The sequence below is a fragment of the Bos grunniens genome, chromosome 25 (assembly GCF_055505025.1).
Source record: "Bos grunniens cultivar Pamir isolate PY7600 chromosome 25, Bosgru_T2T1.0, whole genome shotgun sequence".
Lineage (NCBI taxonomy): Eukaryota > Metazoa > Chordata > Mammalia > Artiodactyla > Bovidae > Bos > Bos grunniens.
Window position 1 is genome coordinate 33,514,542 of NC_141189.1, and position 22,976 is coordinate 33,537,517.

Sequence of the window (22,976 nt, forward strand, 5' to 3'; positions counted from 1 at the left end):
ATGGACAGGGAGGCCTGGCGTGCTATGGTTCACGGGGTCGAAAAGAGTCGGACACGACTCAGTGACTGAACTGAACTGATCTGATATTTGTCTTTCTCTGACTCACTTCACTTGGTCTGATCATCTCTAGGTCCGTCCATGTTGCTGCAAATGGTATTATTTCATTCTTTTTAATGGCTGAGTAATATTCCATTGTATATAGTATAATGTATATATATATATACATGTTTTTAGATACGTGATCACATTGATACTATTGCCATTAACATTTAGTGCTTTATAAATACCCTGAGGCTTTCTGGACTATTTCTTGGAATTCTTCAATACAAAAACACTTCCTGGGTGGGATGTCCCATCTCTAATGATCCTGCAAGCACTCTAGGTCCAGAGGGGGCCCAAAGCCCACCCTATAAGATGGGAATCTCAAGCTTTCTTACAGTCTCACTGTGGAAATGAAACAAATGAGTTTATGTAAAGCCCTATGTATACAGAGGTGCTTAATACATTTCTCTCTGCCTTAATCATCTAGTACCCACTGCATTTTTCAGTCCAGGTTTTAGGTGACTGGGGAGAAAATTCATGTTAACCATCACACTCCACTAACAAGGGCCATTTGAGGGTTGACTGTATTGTCTTTCTCGTTTCAAAAGACGGAAGAATACAATCAGTAGAATAGGGTTACGTGTGTGTGTGCTAAGTCGCTTCAGTCGTGTCCAACTCTCTGCAACCTCATGGACTGCAGCCGGCCAGGCTCCTCTGTCCATGGAATTTCCCAGGCAAGAATACTGGAGAGGGTTGCCATGCCCTCCTGCAGGGGATCTTCCCGACCCAAGGATTGAACCCACATCTCTTACATCTCCTGAATTGTCAGGGGGGTCCTTTACCACTGGGACCACCTGGGAAGCCCTCAAAAGGGAGAGGGGACCCCACAAATCAAGCACCCCTCTTGTCGAATATCTTGAGACTTTATTGCCACTCCCACCAACCAAGGAGGGGAGGAAGTTTCTTGATGGAATGAAAGTATTGGTATAGAATGGAAGGTTGAATGCTTTTTCTGGAGTAACAAAACCCTCAACCTAGACTCCCATTCATCCATTTAGTCCTGTGTCAGGTGCTGGGAGTTAATGGCGAAGCCAAACAGACGTGGCAGAGCCCTGCCAATGAGCTCACATCCCTCACCTTCCTTCTTAAGTTCAGGTTTGTTGAAGTATAATTTACATACAGTAAAAACCATCCCTTTTTTTGTTGCTCAGTTGCTCCGTTGTGTCTGACTCTTTGTGACCCCATGGACTGCAGTGACCCCAGGCTGTCCTGCACTATCTCCCAGAGTCTGCTCAAACTCATGTCCATTGAATCGGTGATGCCATCCAACCGTCTCATCCTCTGTTGTCCCTTTCTCCTCCTGCCTTCAATCTTTCCCAGCATCAGGGTCTTTTTCCAGTGAGTCAGGTTTTCACATCAGGTGGCCAAAGTATTGGAGCTTCACCCTTTTTAGTGGATGGTCCTATGAGTTTTGACAGATAGTTGCATAACCCCATCACCATCAAGATACAGGACAGTGCTGCCATCATTCCCAAATTTTCTCCTTCCCCTCCGGTCAATCTCCCTCTCACCGCCAGCCCCATCGATCTGTCTTCTGTCCATGCAATCATACAGGATGTGAGTCTAGCTGCTTCCACTGAGCTTAATCCATCTGAGATTCATTCCTGCTCTTGTGTGTGCCAAGAGCTCATTCTGATTTTTTACCCCTGAGTGGTATCCCATGATGTGCATGGACCACTCTGGTGCCATCCTGGGGACAGAGAGAGAAGGGAAACAACTAGCCTTGACCACCTTGACCCTGAGTTGATTGGAGGTACTGGAGTGGACCACATTCTCCCATAGGCAGAGTTAAGTGTGGAAAGGCAGATTTGATTATTTACTGAAAATATACAAATGCCATTTCTTGCACCTCCAACTCTTGTCGACTGAAAAACTCATTCATGTTGTTGGTTGTTTTGTTTGGGTTTCCATTGGGCTGCTATGGTCCCAGCAGGGGGTAAGTGAGCCGGTGCAGGGTGGGGACGGCCAGGGGGCCGCCCAGGAGGGCACCACTCCCAGGCTTTATGACAATAGCACCGAGTCATAGAGGCCCTGCCCATCCCTAAGAGAAGCCCCTTCCCCTTCCTGTGGTGCCTTGGCCTCCCCAGGGTAGACTTTTGCCCTAGCGGGGCTGATGGGGGAAGATGGAGTTTCTTGGAACGACTCAGACCGCCACTTACTGTGGTCCCAAGAAACCCTGTGGCGGGAGCGCGCTGCCCTCGGTGGCGTCCGGCCCGACCGTCCAGGAGTGCTACCAGCCCTACTACTTGCCAGGGTACCGCTACCTCAACGCTTGGAGACCCAGCCTCTTCTACAAGGTGGCCAATGCCCAGACCTGCCTGGACGAGGGGGCCACCTGCCGCAGCGCCCTGCGGCCGCCCACCATCCTGCCGGCCGTCCGCTCCGCCCTCTTCTGTCGCTACAGCCCCCAGGACTGGGACCAGTCCAACCGGCTGCAGTTATGTGGGGCTGAGGCGTCACGGCTCTGGGCCGGCCGGATGACGGGCGACTCCATGCGGCTCATGCAGGACAAGGATCAGCTGACGCGCCAGATGCAGGAGGGGACCTGCCGGAACCTGGGCCAGAGGCTGTCGGACATCGGCTTCTGGAAGTCGGAGCTGAACTACGAGCTGGAGAGGCTTCTGAACGAGAACCACAGCTTGGATGCCATTAAGAGGCGGCTGGAGTGTGCGGCTGAGGAGCTGGGGTGTCCATTGCAAGTGAGCATGCGGCAGGGAGGGGGTCCTGGGGGTGACTGGGATGTCAGCCCTGCAGTACAGTCCCACACACCTCCCTTGAGTGAAGGTCAAGTTGACAGGCATCTTGAAGCTCAGTTTGAGCTGCATCATCATCTATCAGTTCAATTTAGTCGCTCAGTCATGTCCAACTCTTTGTGACCCCATGGACTGTGGTACCCCAGACCTCCCTGTCCATCACCAACTCCCGGTATTTACTCAAACTCATGTCCATCAAGTCGGTGATGCCATCCAACCATTTCATCCTCTGTTGTCCCCTTCTCCTTCTGCCTTCAATCTTTCCCAGCATCAGGGTCTTTTCCAATGAGTCAGTTCTTCACATCAGGTGGCCAAAGTATGGGAGTTTCAGCTTCAACATCAGTCCTTTCAATGAACATTCAGGACTGATTTCCCTTAGGATGGACTGGCTGGATCTCCTCGCTGTCCAAGGGTCTCTCAAGAATCTTCTCTAGCACCACAGTTCAAAAACATCAATTCTTCGGTGCTCAGCTTTCTTTATAGTCCAACTCTCACATCCATACATGACTACTGGAAAAACCATAGCTTATGGACTAGATGGAACTTTGTTGGCAAAGGAATGTTTCTGCTTTTTAATATGCTGTCTAGGTTGGTCATAGCTTTTCTTCCAAGGAGCAAGCGTCTTTTAATTTCATGGCTGCAATCACCATCTGCAGTGATTTTGGAGCCCCCCAAAATAAAGTCTCTCACTGTTTCCACTGTTTCCCCATCTATTTGCCATGAAGTCATGGGACCAGATGCTGTGATCTTAGTTTTCTGAATGTTGAGTTTTAAGCCAACTTTTTCACTCTCCTCTTTCATTTTCATCAAGAGGCTTTTTAGTTCTTCTTTGCTTTCTGTCCTAAGCGTGGTGTCATCTGCATATCTGAGGTTATTGATATTTCTCCCGGCAATCTTGATTCCAGCTTGTGCTTCATCCAGCTCAGCGTTTCTCATGATAAGTTTCTCATGATAAGTTAACTCTGCATATAAGTTAAATAAACAGGGTGACAATATACAGCTTTGATGTACTCCTTTCCCGATTTGGAACCAGTCTGTTGTTCCATGTCCAGTTCTAACTGTTGCTTCCTGACCTGCATACAGGTTTCTCAGGAGGCAGGTCAGGTGGTCTGGTATTCCCATCTCCTTAAGATTTTCCCACAGTTTGTTGTGATCCACACAGTCAAAGGCTTTAGCATAGTCAATAAAGCAGAAATAGATGTTTTTCTGGAACTCTCTTGCTTTTTCAATGATCCAATGGATGTTGGCAATTTGATCTCTGGTTCCTCTGCCTTTTCTAAAACCAGCTTGAACATCTGGAAGTTCGAAGCCTAGCTTGGAGAATTTTGAGCATTACTTTAACTAGCATGTGAGATGAGTGCAATTGTGTGGTAGTTTGAGCATTCTTTGGCATTGCCTTTCTTAGGGATCAGAATGAAAACTGACCTTTTCCAGTCCTGTGGCCACTGCTGAGTTTTCCAAATTTGCTGGCACATTAAGTGCAGCAGTTTCACAGCATCATCTTTTGAAATAGGATTTGAAATAGCTCAACTGGAATTCCATCACCTCCACTAGCTTTGTTCATAGTGATGTTTCCTAAGGCCTACTTGACTTTGCATTCCAGAATGTCTGGCTCTAGGTGAGTGATCACACCATCATGATTATCTGGGTCATGAAGATATTTTTTGTACAGTTCTGTGTTTTCTTGCCACCTCTTCTTAATATCTTCTGCTTCTGTTAGGTCCATACCATTTCTGTCTTTTATTGTGCCCATCTTTGCATGACATGTTCCCTTGGTATATCTAATTTTCTTGAAGAGATCTCTAGTTTTTCCCATTCTATTGTTTTCCTCTATTTCTTTGCATTGATCGCTGAGGAAGGCTTATCTCTCCTTGCTATTCTTTGGAACTCTGCATTCAAATGGTTATATCTTTCCTTTTCTCCTTTGCCTTTTGCTTCTCTTCTTTTCACAGCTATTTGTAAGTCCTTCTCAGACAACCATTTTGCCTTTTTTCATTTCTTTTTCTTGGGGATGGTCTTGATCCCTGCCTCCTGTACAACGTCACGAACCTCCGTTCATAGTTCTTCAGGTACTCTGTCTATTAGATCTAATCTCTTGAATCTATTTCTCACTTCCACTGTATAATCATAAGGGATTTGATTTAGGTCATACCTGAATGGTCTAGTGGTTTTCCCTACTTTCTTCAATTTCAGTCTGAATTTGGCAATAAGGAGTTCATGATCTGAGCCACAGTCAGCTCCCGGTCTTGTTTTTGCTGACTGCATAGAGCTTCTCCATCTTTGGCTGCAAAGAATATAATCAATCTGATTTTAGTATTGACCATCTGGTGATGTCCATGTGTAGAGTCTTCTCTTGTGTTGTTAGAAGAGAGTGTTTGCTATGACCAGTACATTCTGTTGGTAAACTCTATTAGCCTTTGCCCTGCTTCATTCTGTACTCCAAGGCCAAATTTGCTTGCTATTCCAGGTATTTTTTGACTTCCTAGTTTTGCATTCCAGTCCCCTATAATGAAAAGGACATCGTTTTGGGGTGTTAGTTCTAGAAGGTCTTGTAGGTTTTCATAGGTCTTTTCAGCTTCTTCAGCATTACTGTTTGGGGCATAGACTTGGATTACTCTGATATTGAATGGTTTGCCTTGGAAATGAACAGAGATCATTCTGTCATTTTTGAGACCACATCTAAGTACTGCATTTCAGACTCTTTTGTTGACTATGATGGCTCCTCCATTTCTTCTAAGGGATTCTTGCCCACAGTAGTAGATATAATGGTCATCTGAGTTAAATTCACCCATTCTAGTCCATTTTAGTTCGCTGATTTTACTCCTCTGATTCCTATCATCATCTATAGTCAGCTTTAAGTTAAATATATATGTATGTATATATATATATATATATTTACATGTGTGTGTGTGTGTGCTTAGTTGCTCAGTCATGTCCAACTCTTTGCAACCCCATGGACGGTAGCCTGCCAGGCTCCTCTGTCCATGGGATTCTTCAGGCAAGAATACTGGAGTGGGTTACCACGCCCTCCTCCAAGGGATCTTCCCAACCCAGGGATCGAACCCAGGTCTCCCACATTGCAGGCAGATTCTTCACTGTCTGAGCCACGAGAGAAGCCTATGAGCACTGGAGTGGGAAGCCAATCCCTTCTCCAGGGGATCTTCCTGACCCAGGAATTGAACTGGGGTCTCCTGCATTGCAGGTGGATTCTTAACTACTAAGCTATGAGAGAAGCCCATTTATACATATGCATATATACATAATATATATTGTTGTGCATATATATTATGTATGCATACATATATTATGTATATATACATGCATATTATATACATATAAGTTATATATAACTTAGTCAGTTGACAATAATCCCAGTGCAATCAGGGTTCCTCAAACTGAACGGAATTTCCTTTCTCCTGAGGTTACAGCAGAATCACAGGTGCTTCATAAAGACATCACAAGCACACATGTATGTATATGTACGTGATGGTTTTTAGAAGACGTGTTTCAATTAACTGCTTTATTTTTCTCCGTAGCCCTTGAGACCCTGCTAATATACTAGATAATTTACATTTTTTTCTTATTTACTGTTTTGCTCCATGCACTAGAATATAGGCTCCTCGAGGGCAGGGATTTCTGTCCCCTTTTCCAGCAAAGACTGCTGTTCAGCTGCGAGGGACCAGTATGTCTATGAAAAGTGAAATGAAAGTGTTATGTCCCACTCTTTGCAACCCCATGGACTGCAGCACGTCAGGCTTCCCTGTCCTTCACCATCTCCTGGAGTTTAGCCCATTTGCTAGAACTCTTATAGGCTTCCTGGCTGCAGAGGAGTCTGAGTAACTGAGAATTTGTCCCTGGGTCCTGGCCCAGACATTTTGGGTGGAGGGACTGGCATTATCCGCCTTGGGCTGTGGAAGATTATTGTGGCCACACGAGACAGTGTCCTGCTGCTTCCTGGAGCACGTGGGGACGCAGACATCCTGCCTGCCGACCTCCTACATCTGCATCTGCTCTTTGTCAGGCATGGGGACACCTGAGGGGCTCTGCCTCCAGATCCCTTGGAGACATGGAACAGGTTCTGACCACTATGGGGTGGTGGGGGTCCCAGCTGTTTCCCTACACCCCCAGGTTGCCCACCTGGAAGGACAGTGGGCAAGGACTGCCACTCAGAGATCCAGGGTAGCATCCGAAATCCAGAGCTCCCCCCACTGCCTCCAACCCTCCTCACTCATCGAGCCTGTCTGGAAAGCCCAGCTCTGCCTCATTATGTATGGCCCCCTGTGACAGCCAGATGGAGGCACAGGGACCAGAGACATATTACTTCTATGCACTTGTTTCCAAGTCCAAGCTGACCACCTTGTTCCAGGTGCTTCTCAGTGAACCATGATGACAGCCTCCTTCCTGGCCTCCTGACTTCTGCTCCCTTCAACCCATTTTCCAGACAGTAGCCAGAGGGATGGTTTTAAACATTAAACTAGATCTCTGCTCCTGCCCACTAAAACCCCACAATGGTTTCCTCACGCATTGGAGGGGTTAACATCCGAGTTTCTTGTCACAGCCCCAGTGCTTCCTGTCTGCTGCGCCTCCTACCCCAGTGTCTTTGCACCAGCTGTTCCTGCTTCCTGGCACAGTATCCCCATTCATTTCTGCTGCTTCTCATAATTCAGTCATGATCTGCCACCTCCTTAGGGAAGTCCTCCCTAACCACCCGGTCATTCCTTCACCACCCACTCACAGTCCCTTATTTTCATCCCAGCCCACATCACAGTCAGAAACAACTGAGATTCCTTTCTCTGTTCACGTGTGTTTATGTTCTTGCTTTTCTATTCAAACTCCACATGAGCAAGGGCTGTCTGTTTAGTTCACGCAGTGCCCCCAGTACCTTGATGGATGGTGACACAGAGAAGAGGGGGCCGTCAATTCTCCTGAAATCAAGGGCTCCTCCCCCTCCTTCCTGAGTTCCCAGATGTTTTTGCATCCCGATGCCAGATGTCCTGCTATGCTCCCTGACCCCTTCTCCTCCCATGCTCTTTGTGACACCACAAGCCCATGGCCCGTGACCATTCTTTCTCAGTCTGCTGCTGCAGGAGCTGCTCTGAGCATCTGCTCCCCTGACTGCTATTCCACTCTGCTCATGTCACATCTTTCATGGCTCGTAAGGGCCATGTGGCAGGGTTGCCTGGGTCTCACTTGGCCTCAGCCACTTTCCAAAGCTCTCCCCCCATTTAGAGATCTCCAAAGAGGGGTTTTCACATATACGTATTCATCGGTGATACTTACAGACAGTATTTTAAGTGCTTTATACTTGTCGAGCTGACTTAACCAGCATGACCTACTTGAGGTGTGCACTAATTTTACACCTGTGTACCATCTCAGCATCCCACAGCCCCCATCTCCCTTAGCATCTCGAAGCCCCCCCCTGATGGAGAAGGGGAGGCAGAAGCCCAGTCAAACACACAGTAATGGGGCCCCATGAAACATCCAGGTTTCCCAGGAATGAAACACATCATGGCAAAGGTATAAGCGAGTCACTTCCACTCAGGGTCTACAAACAGCCGCAGGGAGAACACACGATTTCTCATCACTCCATGCAGGTGGCCCTGGAGTGTCTGTACCAGCGAGAGAAAAGGATCGGGATTGATTTGGTCCATGACAACGTGGAGAAAAATCTTATCCGGGTAAAGTGCCCCCTGGGTCTGGCCAACTCCCTAAGGGAAGTGGAAGATCAGCTGGTCAGAGAGGTTTCTGAGCTGCCAGTCAAGAGTAGAAGCCACATGAGTCCCCCCCTCCCCGACCCAGCCCCCCCCACGCCATGCAAAGTTAGGACTCAGAAAGTGGGGCAGGGGTTAGGTTGCAATTTAGAAATAGTGAGAGATGAGGTCATTTGACCTGTTCATCTCCACAGTGGGCATTATGATAGTGTGCGCTGTGGTGTCACTTCAGTCATGTCCCATTCTTTGGGACCCAGTAGCCCACCAGGCTCCTCTGTCCATGGGATTCTCCGGGCAAGAATATTGGAGAGGGTTGCCATGCCCTCCTCCAGGGGATCTTCCTGACCCAGGGGTCAAACCTGAGTCTCTTGCATCTCCTGCATTGGCAGGTGGGTTCTTTGCCACTAGCTCCACCTATCATGATAGTAAAGTAAAGTACAAAGTAAAGTAAAGTTGCTCAGTCGTGTCCGACTCTTTGCGACCCCATGGACTATAGCCTACCAGGCTCCTCTGTCCATGGGATTTTTCCAGGCAAGAGTACTGGAGTGGGTTGCCATTTCCTTCTCTAGGGGATCTTCCTGACCCAGGGATCGAACCTGGGTCTCCAGCATTGCAGACAGACGCTTTACTGTCTGAGCCAATAGCCAGTGTTTATTGAACACCTATTGCATGTCACACACTGTCACATATCGTTTCATACGCATTATTTAATTCAATGATAAGATGTTCTATGCATGGACCCGTGGCACATAGTAGGTGCTGCATCTTCTTTTATTCTGGAGGTATGTAAAGGAAAGGACAGGAGGGACATAGAACGTACAGCTTCCACAATCGACTGTCAGTTGCCCGGCCAGGGGATCATGCGGGTTGAGGCTGGAAATGGACTCCACCCTGACATTTCACCTCATGGGATGGAGAGTGGGCAGTGAGAGGTGAGGGGTGGGGCGCTGGCCTGGGAGACAGGGTGCTGAGTTTCTGAGCTCTTTCTGACATCTTTCATTGCAGGAAGTAGATATGATAAAATGTTGCCAAGAACAGATGAGAAAACTAGCTCAAAGGATTGATATCCAGATGCGGTAAGAGCTGTTTTCTCCTCCTCCTCTTGGAGTTTGTTTGGGGTATCCCAGGTTTCTAGGGGGCAAGACGGAAGGGTCCCCCATCTCCACGTGGTTCTTTTGATCAGTGGTGTGTTGGTAAGAGTTTAACAATCAGCTCTCCCCAGGAAAAGAGAGAAATCCTGATTTGTCACGTTTGTCAATTTCAGGGATGTAAATACTACCCCCATGGCTGATCTCAGTCTACCAATAGGATGCTACTGATTGATTTTCATGAGTCAGCACATCACTGGTGGTTCTTGTTGGCAGTGTGAGTCCTTTGGCAAAAGAAATTAGGTTCCCTGAGGGTCCTCTTAGCCTGTGGCTTCCCCGTGTGAGTCGTGAACTTTGGGATACATCCAAGAGTGAGTGGCATTGGCCATCAAGGTGAGGGGGCCTGGGAATCTCCAGAAGGGAGCTGATGGACGTCTTGAGCCATCATTCCTTTGAGTCTTCAAAGGAATCAGCTTTTTTTTTGTTGGAAGATTATGCACCTGGTGTCATGACAAGCCAGGAACCACCCCACCCCGAACCCCCCCAGCCCCCCTATAATTGAAGGGGAGGCTTGAGTTTTACAGGACTTGTGAGATTCATAGCTGAGCCCTTGGCACTCAGATCGCCTGGAGGTAGCAGCCTGGTTCTTGAGCTGGGCACTTGCAGGGCAGGCTGTTCTACTGGTTTCTCCATTCTTCATTTAGATGGGCTGGCAACCTTACCAGGACTGCCCCTTCCTGCTGTGTAGGGCAAGTGGGCAGCCTGTATGGGATGCTAAAGGGTCTGGGAGCTTATACTCAGGCTCTGGGAGCTTGGTACCCTGGTCCGCTGTATCCCCAGAAACAGCAGTCACCCCCACCTGATAAACACAGCAGCTCCCTGACCCCACTGAGGCTGTAAAAAGGGTGGCAGGGTTGGAGAGAATTGTCCAGGATAAAATGTCATCCAGGGCAATGTCGAAAAGCTACCTGCAGATCTAAGGGTGCAGTCAGGGACAGAGGAGCTGGGAAGACTCAGGGAGACCTCAGAGGTGGAGAAATGTCAAAATGAGATGCAAATACAGTGGTGACTGAGGTGGCAGTTGAATGGATGAAAGGAGAGTTGAATACCATATTTGTGCTTCTGTCCTGATTTCTGGCAGTTCATCTACTGCTTGGACTAAATTTGCTTAATATTTGTCTATAAATTAACTAACTTTTAAAAAAGGCTTCAGCAGTTGTATTTAGAACAGGAAAGTTTTAACAAAGAGAATTCTCTGGGCAGCAAATGTCTTTATTGGATTTTTCTTACCTTTATGTTTGTTGATGTTGTTGTTGAGTCGCTATGTTGTATCCGACTCTTATGAGATCCCATTGGACTGTAGCCCACCAGGCTCCTCTGTCCATGGAATTTCCCAGGTAAGAATTCTGGAGTGGGTTGCCATTTCTTTCTCCAGGGGATCTTCCTGACCCAGGGATTGAACCCGAGTCTCATACATCTCTTGCATTGGCAGGCAGATACTTTACTACAGAGTCACCTGGGAAGCCCTGCCCTTATGTTTATGATTGCCTATTTTTTTTTTTTTCCCAGCAAAGGAGCATGCTTTTGCATTTGTGGTTGTCTTGGGGCTGTGACAAAATTCTGTGTCGGAGTGACAGGAGGCCTGTAGTTTGGGAAATGGGACAGTTTGAGCCGAAAAAGTGAACAAAATCCAAGACTTGAAACTGGGGAACTGGACCCTGGAAGAGAAATCTTGAAACTGGAGTGAGCAGAGGGCTGCTTGTGCAGGAAAACTAGAATGACCAGCGTGGTCTCCTTGACTGGGAGACATAGGATGAGAGAGACAGAGCGAGAGCTGGTGTCAGAGGGAGAGAGAGACAGAAAGAGAAAGACATGAAGCTGTAAACAGAGAGAGATGACGAGCAGAGAGACAGAGGGCCAGAGAGGGACATAGACATGCTGGACAAACAGAAAAATCAAGACTGAGAGAGCTGGAAAAGACAGACACGGAGAAAGAGCAAAAGAGAACAGGAGAGGCTGGGAGGGAAGCCGTCGAGGCAGTGCAAGTCTGGGGGAGATGAGAGCAGGTGGACGGGACTCTGCTATTTGCCAGGATCAGAGGTCTGCTCACCCTGGAGAGAGTGACCTTGGGCAGCGGCTGACCTTGTGTGTCAGAGGATGCCTGTCATCTCGGAGGGTGGTGGCTCGAGTGGCCAGGGCAGCCCGGCTAACCAAGAACTGGCCGCAGCCTCATCAGAGGGTCAGAACTCAGTATGCCCTGACCCCGTGGGAAGGCTCTATCACTGACCCACCTGGGGCCACCCTGGCCCTGAGCAGGTGCTGGGCTGTGGACTCAAGGTTTTCTAAACGAGGCCTGAGGCCTGCATCTGGGCAGGGTTGAGTCCTCACCTTGCCAGATGCCCCAGCAAAGCAGAAAAGGCTTTCCTGACTGGGCAGGAGCCAAGTTCAGGCTTTTCCCGGTGGGACAAGCTTTGGCACTGGCCAGAATCTCCTACTGGGGGTGACGGGCTGCCCCCTCCTTCCCTGGGCCTCATTAGCTGGGGTTAGGAGCTGGACCGACTAACCCGTGAGTCTGAGGCCCCAGGTCCTCCTCTGATGCTCTGGTATGCGTCTCTCCTACATTCTGGTCTTTTTTTTTGTTTTTGTTTTTTTAATCTTTTGGCCTTGCCACGTGGCATGAAAGTGAAAGGGGCTTCTCTCGTGATGCAGATGGTAAAGAATCTGCCCATAATGCAGGAGACCTGGGTTCGATCCCTGGGTCGGGAAGATCCCCTGGAGAAGGGAATGGCTACCAACTCCAGTATTTTTGCCTGGCGAATTCCATGGACAGAGGAGCCTGGTGGGCTATAGTCCATGGGGTCACAAAGGTGCATGTGGGATCTTATTTCCCAGACTGGGGATCGGAACCCATGCCTTCTGCAGTGCAAGTATGGGTTTTAACCACTGGACCACCAAAGAAGTATCCCATTCTGGTCTGTCTTCACATTCTGGTTCATAGGGTAGGATGGAGCCCCATTTCTCCATGGCTTTGCCAATTCCAATGGCCCCAAGGGCCCCAGTAGGGCTCTTCCTGCCCCAACATGACTCTCGGTGCATCCTGATGGGGGGAGACCCAGCGTGAGGATTTAATTTATTTGCTCCTGACCTGTTTTTGAAGCCTTAGGTCAGCAAACTACAGTCGGAAGGCCAGAACTGGCCCACCATCTGTTTTTGTCAATAAAGTTTTATTGGAACCCAGCCATGACCATTCATTTACAGATTAGCTATGACTGTTTTCCTACATAGTTGAGCAGTTAGTTGCAACAGAGACCACATGACCCGCAAAACCTAAAATATATAGTATTTGACCCTTTACAATAAATGTTTACTCTCTCCTGTTCTAAGTGACAACAGGTCTGTTTGGACTGGGGGGATGGGAGGGAGAGTGGGAGGAGGCCCTGGGTGTGTGGTGGGGCCTTAAGGTGGGAAGAGGGCTGGAAGTTACTGGGGGTGGACAGAACATCCTCCTGGGGTCCAGAGACTCGGTTTCCAGCAGTGGCTCTGCACTGATCTCCCCTGTGACCCTGGGTGAGGGACTCTGGGTGGAAGCACAATCTAGGGACACGTCCTTGCCTCCTAGTGATAACCGAGATGCTCAGCATGCCCTGGAGAGGGACCTCGAGGACAAAAACTCGGCCGAGTTCATTGATGAGAAGTGCCTTAACCTACGGAACACGTCAGACTGCATCAGCTTCTTCCACGGGGTGGAGAAAATTGATGGCATGTAAGTACCGGGCTCTCAGTCCCCACCTGGCTGTGCCCGAGGGGAGCCACGAGGGGGCTTTGGGTCCACTCCTGCCAAGGAATGGAAAAGGGGCATCAGGCCCCAGTCAAGTGTGGAGCCGTGGGCTGAATGGGTCGTGGGTTGAATTCAGTTGCATGCCACAGAATCTGATTCTGGCTAAGCTATGATGGAATTTACTGGAAGGCTGTCAGGGAGCCTGAGGCTCCAGGGGAAGGCTGTAGGGGGAGGTTCTGGAAGCCTGAATGAGCTAATCGGCTTTGGTGTTGGAGCACCACTGTCTTGCCCACTTCACCAAGACCCAAGTTCCAGGAAGGGAGCACAGCTGATTGGCTTGTGAGGGTCCCACAGCCGCTGCTCTTGGGGTACCTGGGTTGGCAGGTGCATTGAACAAATTACAAGACAAGATGGCTTTAACCAGGAGGAGGAGGAACAAAAGCTTGGTTGGGAGAGCCGATTGATGCCTGCCCACTCTGGTTAAGTGTGAGTTCTGGGACTTCCAGGGCCTAAAATTCCATACTTTCAATGCAGGGGGTGAGGGTTCAGTCCCTGGATGGGGAACTAAGATCCCACATGCCTCACTGTGTAGCCAAAAATAATATAAAAAGCTTAAAAAAAAGAGTGGATTCTGGAGCCAGGTTGCCTGGTTTCAGATCCAGGCTTCAATTAACCCTCAGGACAAAGGACTTAATCTCTCCGGGCTCCATTTCCCCGCCTCTACCACTGGAATAAAAATAACATCCACCTCCCAGAGTTTCTGTGAGAGTGGAAACGTGGGCGTCTGAGGCACCGAGCACAGATCCTTGCGTCGGGAATGATGATGGCTAACATTTATTGAGCGCTTGCTGTGTGACCTGATTTTCTTGTCACAACAACCATAAAATAGGTGCCTCCTGTCTGCCTGGACTGCTGTGGGCATGTCCCAGCATCACGGAATTGCTTGAAAATGAAAGCGAGCTTTCCCCATTGGTAGTTTGAGGCCTGGGATAACGACGGATGGAGAGATATGCTCTGGGTACACGCAGAGGATGGGGTCTCGGATTTCCTTCAAGAAAAAAACCCTCTAGCACATAGAATTGTGCTTTTCACATAGTCAGTGTGCAATAAATGTCTGTTGACTGAGAAAATGAATGAAAGGGAGGAGGGAGGGAGGGGAGAGAAGGAAGGGACCCTTGGCTCATGCTGGGGTCGCTTTCTGGATTGTATTAAACATGCGGCTATTGAAAGAACCCTTTGGGGTTTCCTGCAATGACAACTTCCAGGGGCCCTTCTCCTTGTCTGGGCAAATTTGACTTCCCCACGGCGGTGGCAAGGTGAACAAGGCCTTGAGGGGGGCCCAGTCCCCTCAGCCACAGCTGCCTATTTGGACAGGGAATCTGGAAGGTTCCCTTCCCAAGTAAATGTCTTCCTGGAAGCTGGGAGGCCAGGCTGGTTGGTGGAGACTGATTTCCATGCCCACGAGGGGTCTGCTATTTCAAGGAGTCTGCTATTCCAGTGACTCCAGCTGGAAGGCCAGAGCTGCCATTTGGGATGACTAACTGCTCCCTAGATGTGCTAACTCGAGGCTTTGTATATGGTTTTTTTTTTTTTTTTGCCACACCTGGCTGCACGTGGGATCCTAGTTCCCCAACCAGGGATCAAACCCAGGCCCCCCTGCATTGGTAGCATGGAGTCTTAACCACTGGACCACCAGGGAAGTCCCAGTGGGGTTTCTTAAGGCGAGGCCATGTCTCGGTAGGTCACAGCACGTTTGGAGTTTGCATTGCCGTAACTCTGTTCATGGAATTTCTCATCACCTTGGATGATGTGGATGAAGATGCTAGCCGTTGCCTTTTACCCGCTGTTTGCTATAGGCTGGGCACTATGCTGAGCCCCTCCAGAGCATTTCGTGAAAAATAAACATTTATCAAGTGCTTTCTATTGTCAGGTGCCATGATAGGGGGTCTCACATTTAGTCAGTCAGCAGCCTCCAGGGAAGGCACCATTTTTATCCCCATTTCACAATGAGGAACCTGAGACTCAGAGACGTATAGTGACTGGTCCAAGCTCACACAGCAAGTGACAGAGCCTCAGTCTGAGTCACGTGGGACACTGGGACCCTGTTTTACCACCGTGCCTTCCTGCCTTCCCAGCAAAGCCTGCTGTGTCCTCCTGTTTTTAGAGGACACAGGCTCCAGAAAGCATGTCCCCCCCTCCTGAGGCACGCCACCCGTGAGGAGACAGGCTGCCGCGGCAAACCTCCCCAGGGAGAGTGTGAATAAGTGGGCTATTTTCCCTGCGGAGCTCAGCTGTCTGCTCCTGGGGAGGGGGGCTTTGCAGCTGCTGCCCTTGACTTTGATAGCATCCCACTGAACAGCAGCAGGTACCCTCAGAGTCCATCTGTGGGTGGTTCTTTGCTCTCTTTGGTGCCTCCTCCTTCCTCGATTGATGGTGAGTAGCTGTGTGACCTTGGGGAAGACACTTCACCTCTCTGAGCCTCAAGTCAGTGTTGGATGAAAGCTCTGGATCAGACTCAGTGGCCTCTCACATCTCTAGAAGCCGAGACCTCTCCAGAAGTTTGATTTTAACTCCTGCAAAAGCCAGACAAAACAAGCACATGTTGTATGCTTTTTAAAATATTTCTAGTCACCATGCAGTCTAAGTGCTTTAAAATGTCCTGAAAGAGCCTTCTATTTCAGATGATTGAATCTCTTTTTTCCTGCTGTCTGAGAATAAAAATCTGCTTTATTTTAAGAACTGGAGACTTCCCGGCTAGAAAAGACCTCAAAAATGTATCTAATCTGGTTTACCTGGGGACTGAAGTCAGCTCAAAGGAACATGTGTATGTGTCTCTCTTTCTCAAAGGCTTCCCGGAGGAGAAAACTCTTATTGCACGGATTTACATACTCAACCGGGAAGAACTTTCTCTTCCCTAAACTGAATCCCTTATGTGTCACCGCCTCCAAGAAGCCTTCCCAGCCTGCCTTTTCTAATGTAGCCTGAGCTCTCTTCATCCTTCCAGATCCATTCTCTAGCTGCCCTGGTGTGAGTCCGATAGAGGAGTTTGCCCTCTACAAACTGCCTTTCCTGGGTGTTTGCCATCTGGTTCCCAGCAGGGTTCAGCCAATAAGAGGGTCACCAGAAGGAGATGAAGGAGAAGGATGTTGAGGATTTATTCTCCATGGCTTCCTCTCTTTTCCTTTCACAGCTGGGGTGGTGACAACTTTGTGCACTCGCTAATCTATGAGCCCCTCCGTGTTCTCTGAGTATAAATTCCATCTATTTCCTTTTATGACCTAGACTGACACATAATGACCCACTCTACTTGTCTCTCTTCCTCATTCTGCTTCTAAATTCCTTCCCAGAACGTAACACCAGGTGTAAACATCTTATTAATTTATTGTCTATCTCCCTCCCCTGGAAATTCATCACCATGAGGACGAGGATGTCACCTGCTCTATCCCAGGTGACTGGAAAAAGTCTTGGCGTGTGGTAGGTGTTCAGAGAACATTTGCTGAGTGAATAAGTCAGTGCAAGTAGTGTGGCCACAGGCTCATCCCTGAATGGAAGGGGCCCTGCAGCCAGCAACATGCCTGATGTCCCCTTCTTGAATCTATGTTTTTGGTGGAGAAGGAGGGAAGGTTAAAGAAAAGAACCCATCCAGGGGATCTCTCCCCTCTTGCAATTCACCAAGTGCCCTTTGAGGAAGCCAGCCAGGCTGCAGTTGCTTTATCTGTAAATGAAGGGTTTGGATCAGCTCAGTGGCTCAGCTAGGGGTCATTGTTCCTCCTCCTCCAAGGAACATTTGGTAGTTAGTGTCTAGAGACATTTTGGCACCCCAATCCAGTACTCTTGCCTGGAAAATCCCATGGACAGAGGAGCCTGGTAGGCTGCAGTCTGTGGGGTCCTGAAGAGTCAGACACGACTGAGCGACTTCACTTTCACTTTTTACTTTCATGTATTGGAGAAGGAAATGGCAACCCACTCCAGTGTTCTTGCCTGGAGAATCCCAGGGATGGGGGAGCCTGGTGGGCTGCCGACTATGGGTTGCACAGAGTCGGACACGACTGACGCGACTTAGCAGCAGCAGCAGCAGAGACATTTTTGACTGTAACAGGGAGAGAAGCATTACTCCCGGCATCTATCTAGTGGTTAGAGGCCAGGGATGCTATTAAACATCCTACAGAAGACAGCCCATCATCCCCACCCCAACAAAGAATTGCCTGCATGTGTACTAAGTCGCTGTGTCCAACTCTGTATGACCCTATGAACCGTAGCCTGCCAGGCTCCTGGGTCCATGGGATTCTTCAGGCAAAGATACTGGATTGGATTGCCATGCCCTCCTCCAGGGGATCTTCCCGACTCAGGGATTGAATCCGAGTCTCTTACGTCTACCTGCACTGGCAGGTGGGTTCTTTACCACTAGCGCCACGAGGGAAGCCCCAACAGAGAATTATCCTGACCCGAACGTCAGAAGCGCCAAGGCTGAGAAACCCCGGATGCAGAGATCTCCAAGCCTGCCGCAGATCCCCCATCCTCCTCGCCTGGTAAATTCTCTCTCCTGCCTCTCCTAGGATCTCCGTACCAGAGACGTGGGCCAAGTTCAGTAACGACAACATCCGGCACTCGCAGAACATGAGGGCCAATTCCATCCGGCTGCGGGAGGAGGCGCAGAACCTCTTCGATGTGTTGGCAGACCAGCTGTGGAGGCAGTTCACCAACACCAACCTGGCCTTCAACGCTCGCATCGCGGAGGAGACTGACGTGAAAAACAAGCTGCAGACGCAGTTGGCTAAGGTAAGCGAGATGCCCGGGAGGACCGTCGTCCACGCTGCCAGGACCTCACCACGTGCCTCCCCTCCCCCACTCCTGGATCTCCGCGGCTTCTGGTTGCTGCTGCAATGGTCCACGGTTTATGAGCCTGTTCACCCAAAAGGGGGTGGAGGCTGTGAGCTTCCTGAGGAGACTCCAGCATCCTGTGGGTAACTCTTCCTTGCTCACTAGATGATGGAGCTTGGCCTAGCTGGCATAGCAGCACCCAAAGAGGCTGCTGATGGCCCCCAGGGTCCTTCAGTCTACCTGAGGGCGACGTGGCTGAGCGTGACCAGTGAGAATGGTTGTCAATGCCAGACCCCCAGGAAACAGGTCTGAGCTAATCTTAAGATCTTAAGAAATGTCACATCAACATCTTAAGAAATGTAACCTCTTGACCTTCAAAGGCTTCAAGGGCACCCCCGTGGAGGGGTGGGGTGCTTTTTGAATTGGAGGAGCCACAAGGATAGCTTAATCCTGCCAGAATCCTCTGCTATTTCCTCACCGACAAGCCCCTTTCCTTACTGCTGCATCTGAACCATCATGCTGTTTCCCAACCCTGGGGGAAGCTCTGCTGCATGGAATCTATCCTCTCTGCTAAATTTAGAGCACCTACTGGGTACCAGATGCTGGGCTAGGGACTGGAATGAGAAGAGGAGCCACACGAACAGTCTCCTGGTACCCATCTTCAGGGGGCTTATGGTAGCTGTGGTGGGAAGCAGTGGTGGCTGCCAAATTTATACACAGTAAGGACTTAGGGATGACAATCTGGTTCGGGTGCGGGGGAGGCAGGGGACTAGCATTGAACCTGAACTTGCAAACACTACCCCTTTTTATTGTATATATGTTTGGTGAGGTTTAGTGGGCTGCAGCCAGGGTTTAATGGATATTATGGGGGCACTCTAAGGCCACCCACATAGGCCACCCTTTGGCGTGGAGTATGGAGTGCTATGCTTAGTCACTAAGTCATGTCTGACACTTTGTGACCCCATGGACTGTAGCCTGCCAGGCTCCTCTGTCCATGGAATTCTCCAGGCAAGAATACTCGAGTGGGTTGTCATGCCCTCCTCCAGGGGATCAAACCCAGGACTCCTGAATTGCAAGTGGATTCTTTACTGTCTGAGCCACCAGGGAAAGCCCAAGCATTCTGGACTGGATAGTCTATCCCTTCTCCAGGGGATCTTCCTGACCCAGGAATTGAACCAGGTTCTCCTGCCTTGCAGGCAGAGTCTTTACCAACTGAGCTACCAGGAAAGCCCAGTGTTAGTCGCTCAGTCGTGGGGTCACAAAGAGTCGCTCAGTGTTAGCCGACTCTTTGTGACCTCATGGACTGCAGCCCGCCAGGCTCCTCTATCCATGGGATTCTCCAGACAAGAATACTGGAGTGGGTAGCCATTCCCTTCTCCAGGGAATCTTCCTGACCCAGGAATTGAACCCAGGTCTCTGGCATTGGAGGCAGATTCTTTAGTTTGAGCCACCAGGGAAGCCCATAAAACAGAAGTTCCTCTAAATAATTGCAAGGTTGTAATAAGTGTTAGTGAGAGAAGAAGCAAGGAGATTTGCCAGAGATCTCCTGGGGTCCTTACTTCAGGTAGATCAGACAGGCAGTTGTCGCAGTTACATCAAGAGCAGGTGGATAGGGAGTTAGGCAGCCGAAGGACTGGGGTGGGGGCGAGTGTTCTCAAGATGATGCAGGTGGGATGAGTTTGGAGGGAGGGGAAGACACAGGAGGTCATGCGGATTCTTTCTTTCCTCCCTTCCTTTCTTCCTTCTTCCTTCCTTCCTTGAAAAATCAGTCTATTATTGTGATAAAATATACATAACAAAGTATTTGCCATTGTCTTAGTTGCTTTGCACTGCTATAACAAAAATACCATAGCCTGGGTGACTTATAAACAACAGAAATTTGTATCTCAGCCTTCTGAGGACTGAGAAGTCCAGGATCGAGGCCCCAGAAGGCATGGTGTTTGGTGGGAACTCGTTTCTTGGTTCTTGGATACTGTCCTCTGCCTGTGTCCTCACATGGCAGAGAGGTGTGGAGCTCCCTGACCTCTTTCAGAAGGGCCCTACTCCCATTCATCAGGCTGCTGCTGCTGCTAAGTTACTTCAATTGTGTCCGACTCTTAGCGATCCCATGGACTGCAGCCTACCAGGCTCCTCCGTCCATGGGATTTTCCAGGCAAGAGTACTGGAGTGGGTATTCATGAGGCTACTGCTGACCTAATCACCTCCCACAGACTACTCCACTTCCCAATACTGTCACAATGAGGGTTAGGTGTCAACATCTGAATCTGGGGGGACACAGACATTCGGTTCATAGCAACCATTATTAAGTGTATAGTTCCATCAAGTCCGGCTTTCCTGGTGGCTCAGATGGTAAAGAATCTGCCTGCCATGCAGGAGACCCAGGTTCAATCCCTGGGTCAGGAAGATTCCCTGGAGGAGGGCATGACAACCCATTCCAGTATTCTTGCCTGGATAATCCCTATGGACAGAGAAACCCGGTGGGCTACAGTCCATAGGGTTGCAGAGTCAGACACGACTCAGCGACTAATGCTTTCCGTCATGTTATGTATCTTCACATGATGCAAACATCACCACTATCCATCTCTAGAACATTTGTCATCTTCCCAAAGTATAAAGAACCCTGTGTTTAAACTCTGTGTCCATTAAACCATGACTCCCCATCCCCCTCCCTTTCCCCTGGTGACCACCAATTCCACTTTCTGTCTCTATGAATTGACTAGGTACTTTAGCTAAGTAGAATCATATGGTATTTGTCCTTTTGTATCTGGCTTATTTCACTTAGCACAATGTCTTTAAGGTTCATCTGTGCTGTAGATTGCATCAGAGTATCCTTCATAAAGCTGAATGATATTACATGGATGTATATACGATTCATCCCTCGATGGATGCTTGAATGGCTTCTACTTTTGGGCCGTTTGTGCAAGTGATTTCTTTAATTTGGTGTTTCCTGTAGCGGATCAAATACAGTTCATCATCAGGTTTTACCACATGAGTCTGAGGCCTGGAGGTGACTTGGGATTAAGTTGGGTCACAGCGGCTGGTTTCTCACCTGTGAAACTGGGGGTCAGGATTCCTGTCTGATGCCGACAGTGTGAGGATTAGTGAGTTGATCTTTATGGATCCCTTAGAATGTGCTTGGTACACAGTAAACTCTCAATAGAGGTGTTTATTAATCTATTTAATTAATAAAATCAATACATTATTGATAAAGAAAAAGGGATCTTTTGGGTGAGGGTAGGGAGCAAACATTTCCCCTTTCCGTGTATCTCCAGGGAAGTTTTCAAGGATTACTAACAGCCTCATCACTGCTGATCAGTTTTTGCCACCAAGTGGATTTTTATTAATCATCATTATTTAATTACCAGTTCCTTTGCAAACAAGCCAGTACTCATTCTTGCCTGGAAAATCCCATGGACGGAGGAGCCTGGTGGGCTACAGTCCACGGGGCTGCAAAGAGTCTCAGACATGACTGAGCAACTAAGCACACAACTATCTTTTTCTGTGCTGCACAGCAATTATTGACCCGGTGGTCATAGGAATTCACTTTGAAAGACCAGGTCTACACAGTTCCCTAAGCAGATTTTGAATGTCCCAGTGGTTCAGGGCTGTGTAGACAGCCTTAGCTGTCTACCATGATCATGGGGGTCTATCCCCTAGGCCAAACCCCAAGCCTTGGAACTTATCCTGGGTCCTCACACTCTGGGGCCTTGGGATGTCACCCAGTCGTACTGACCACTGCTTAACGAACGGTGGGTGGCCTCTTTGAGCTGAAGCAGTTGATGGTCACAGAGTGAGTTGCGGCCTTTGAGAACTGATAGCTCCTGAAAACCAGGCTCCCAGTGGGGGGCGTGGCTAGGGAAGGGGCGAGGCCAGAGGAGGGGCTTGTCTCTGGATTACCCAGTCCAAGGTGCCCTTTACAGGGAGACTCAAAGTTGTGGGGCGAGAGGGGGTGGTGGGGAGGGTGGAAGATACAAGGACCTCGGGGGAGGGAGGAGGGGGGAGGGGAGGCAGTGGGGGAGAGGCGCTGCGGTCCCACAGAGCTTGTTCTGCAGTTGTGGGCGTGAGGTCCCGGCAGGGGAAATGACTGGGTGTGTAAGCAAGGACGCAGCATTAATAGCATGCAATCACATGGTGAGAAGGTATTTCCTCCTTCTTAACGTTTTGGCTGTGCTGGATTTTCACTGCAGCATGTGGGCTCTTCACTGGGGTGCACAGGCTTCTCTAGTTGTGGCACGGGCTTTGTTGCTCTGCCTCAGCACGTGGGATCTTAGTTCCCAGACCAGGGATGGAACCCATGTCCCCTCCATTAGAAGGCAGATTCCTAACCACTGGACCATCAGTGAAGTCCCCTTCAACCCTTGTGATGCTCTCAAGGGGAAATTCTCCATCGGATGCTAGAATGCCTTCCTCAGCTCTTTAACTCCAACTGATCTCCCTTTGAAGCAGAGGATGTGGACCTCAGGCTGAGACCTTTGGGCTGGCAGCTGTACCCAGAGTTTAAATCACACGCTTTTACTCTCATCTTGTTCGTACATTTTAATGGTTATTTCCCTTATGGCAGATGATGCCAATTTTCCACTGATAATAGTGATATAACGTTTTATTTTTAAACAGATACATTTTTTTTTAATTTTTAAAAAGACAGTTGATTTTATTATTATTTTTTTTTTTGACAGGTAATAGAACACACTTTATTCATAAATAAGTCTCCATGGAGTTAAAA

General features: G+C 49.0%; 1 protein-coding gene across 1 annotated transcript in view; it reads left to right on the forward strand.

The window, feature by feature from the left end:
- The first annotated feature begins 2,169 nt into the window (after positions 1–2,169).
- TEKT5 (tektin 5) overlaps positions 2,170–22,976 on the forward strand; it is a 49,068-nt gene continuing 28,261 nt past the window's right edge. Inside the window, exons 1-5 of the mRNA XM_086375798.1 lie at positions 2,170–2,801; positions 8,450–8,533; positions 9,572–9,642; positions 13,274–13,417; positions 17,989–18,211. Coding sequence (XP_086231924.1) covers positions 2,226–2,801; positions 8,450–8,533; positions 9,572–9,642; positions 13,274–13,417; positions 17,989–18,211 — 1,098 coding nt within the window. The 5' untranslated portion in view covers positions 2,170–2,225. The remainder of the gene's footprint in view (positions 2,802–8,449; positions 8,534–9,571; positions 9,643–13,273; positions 13,418–17,988; positions 18,212–22,976) is intronic.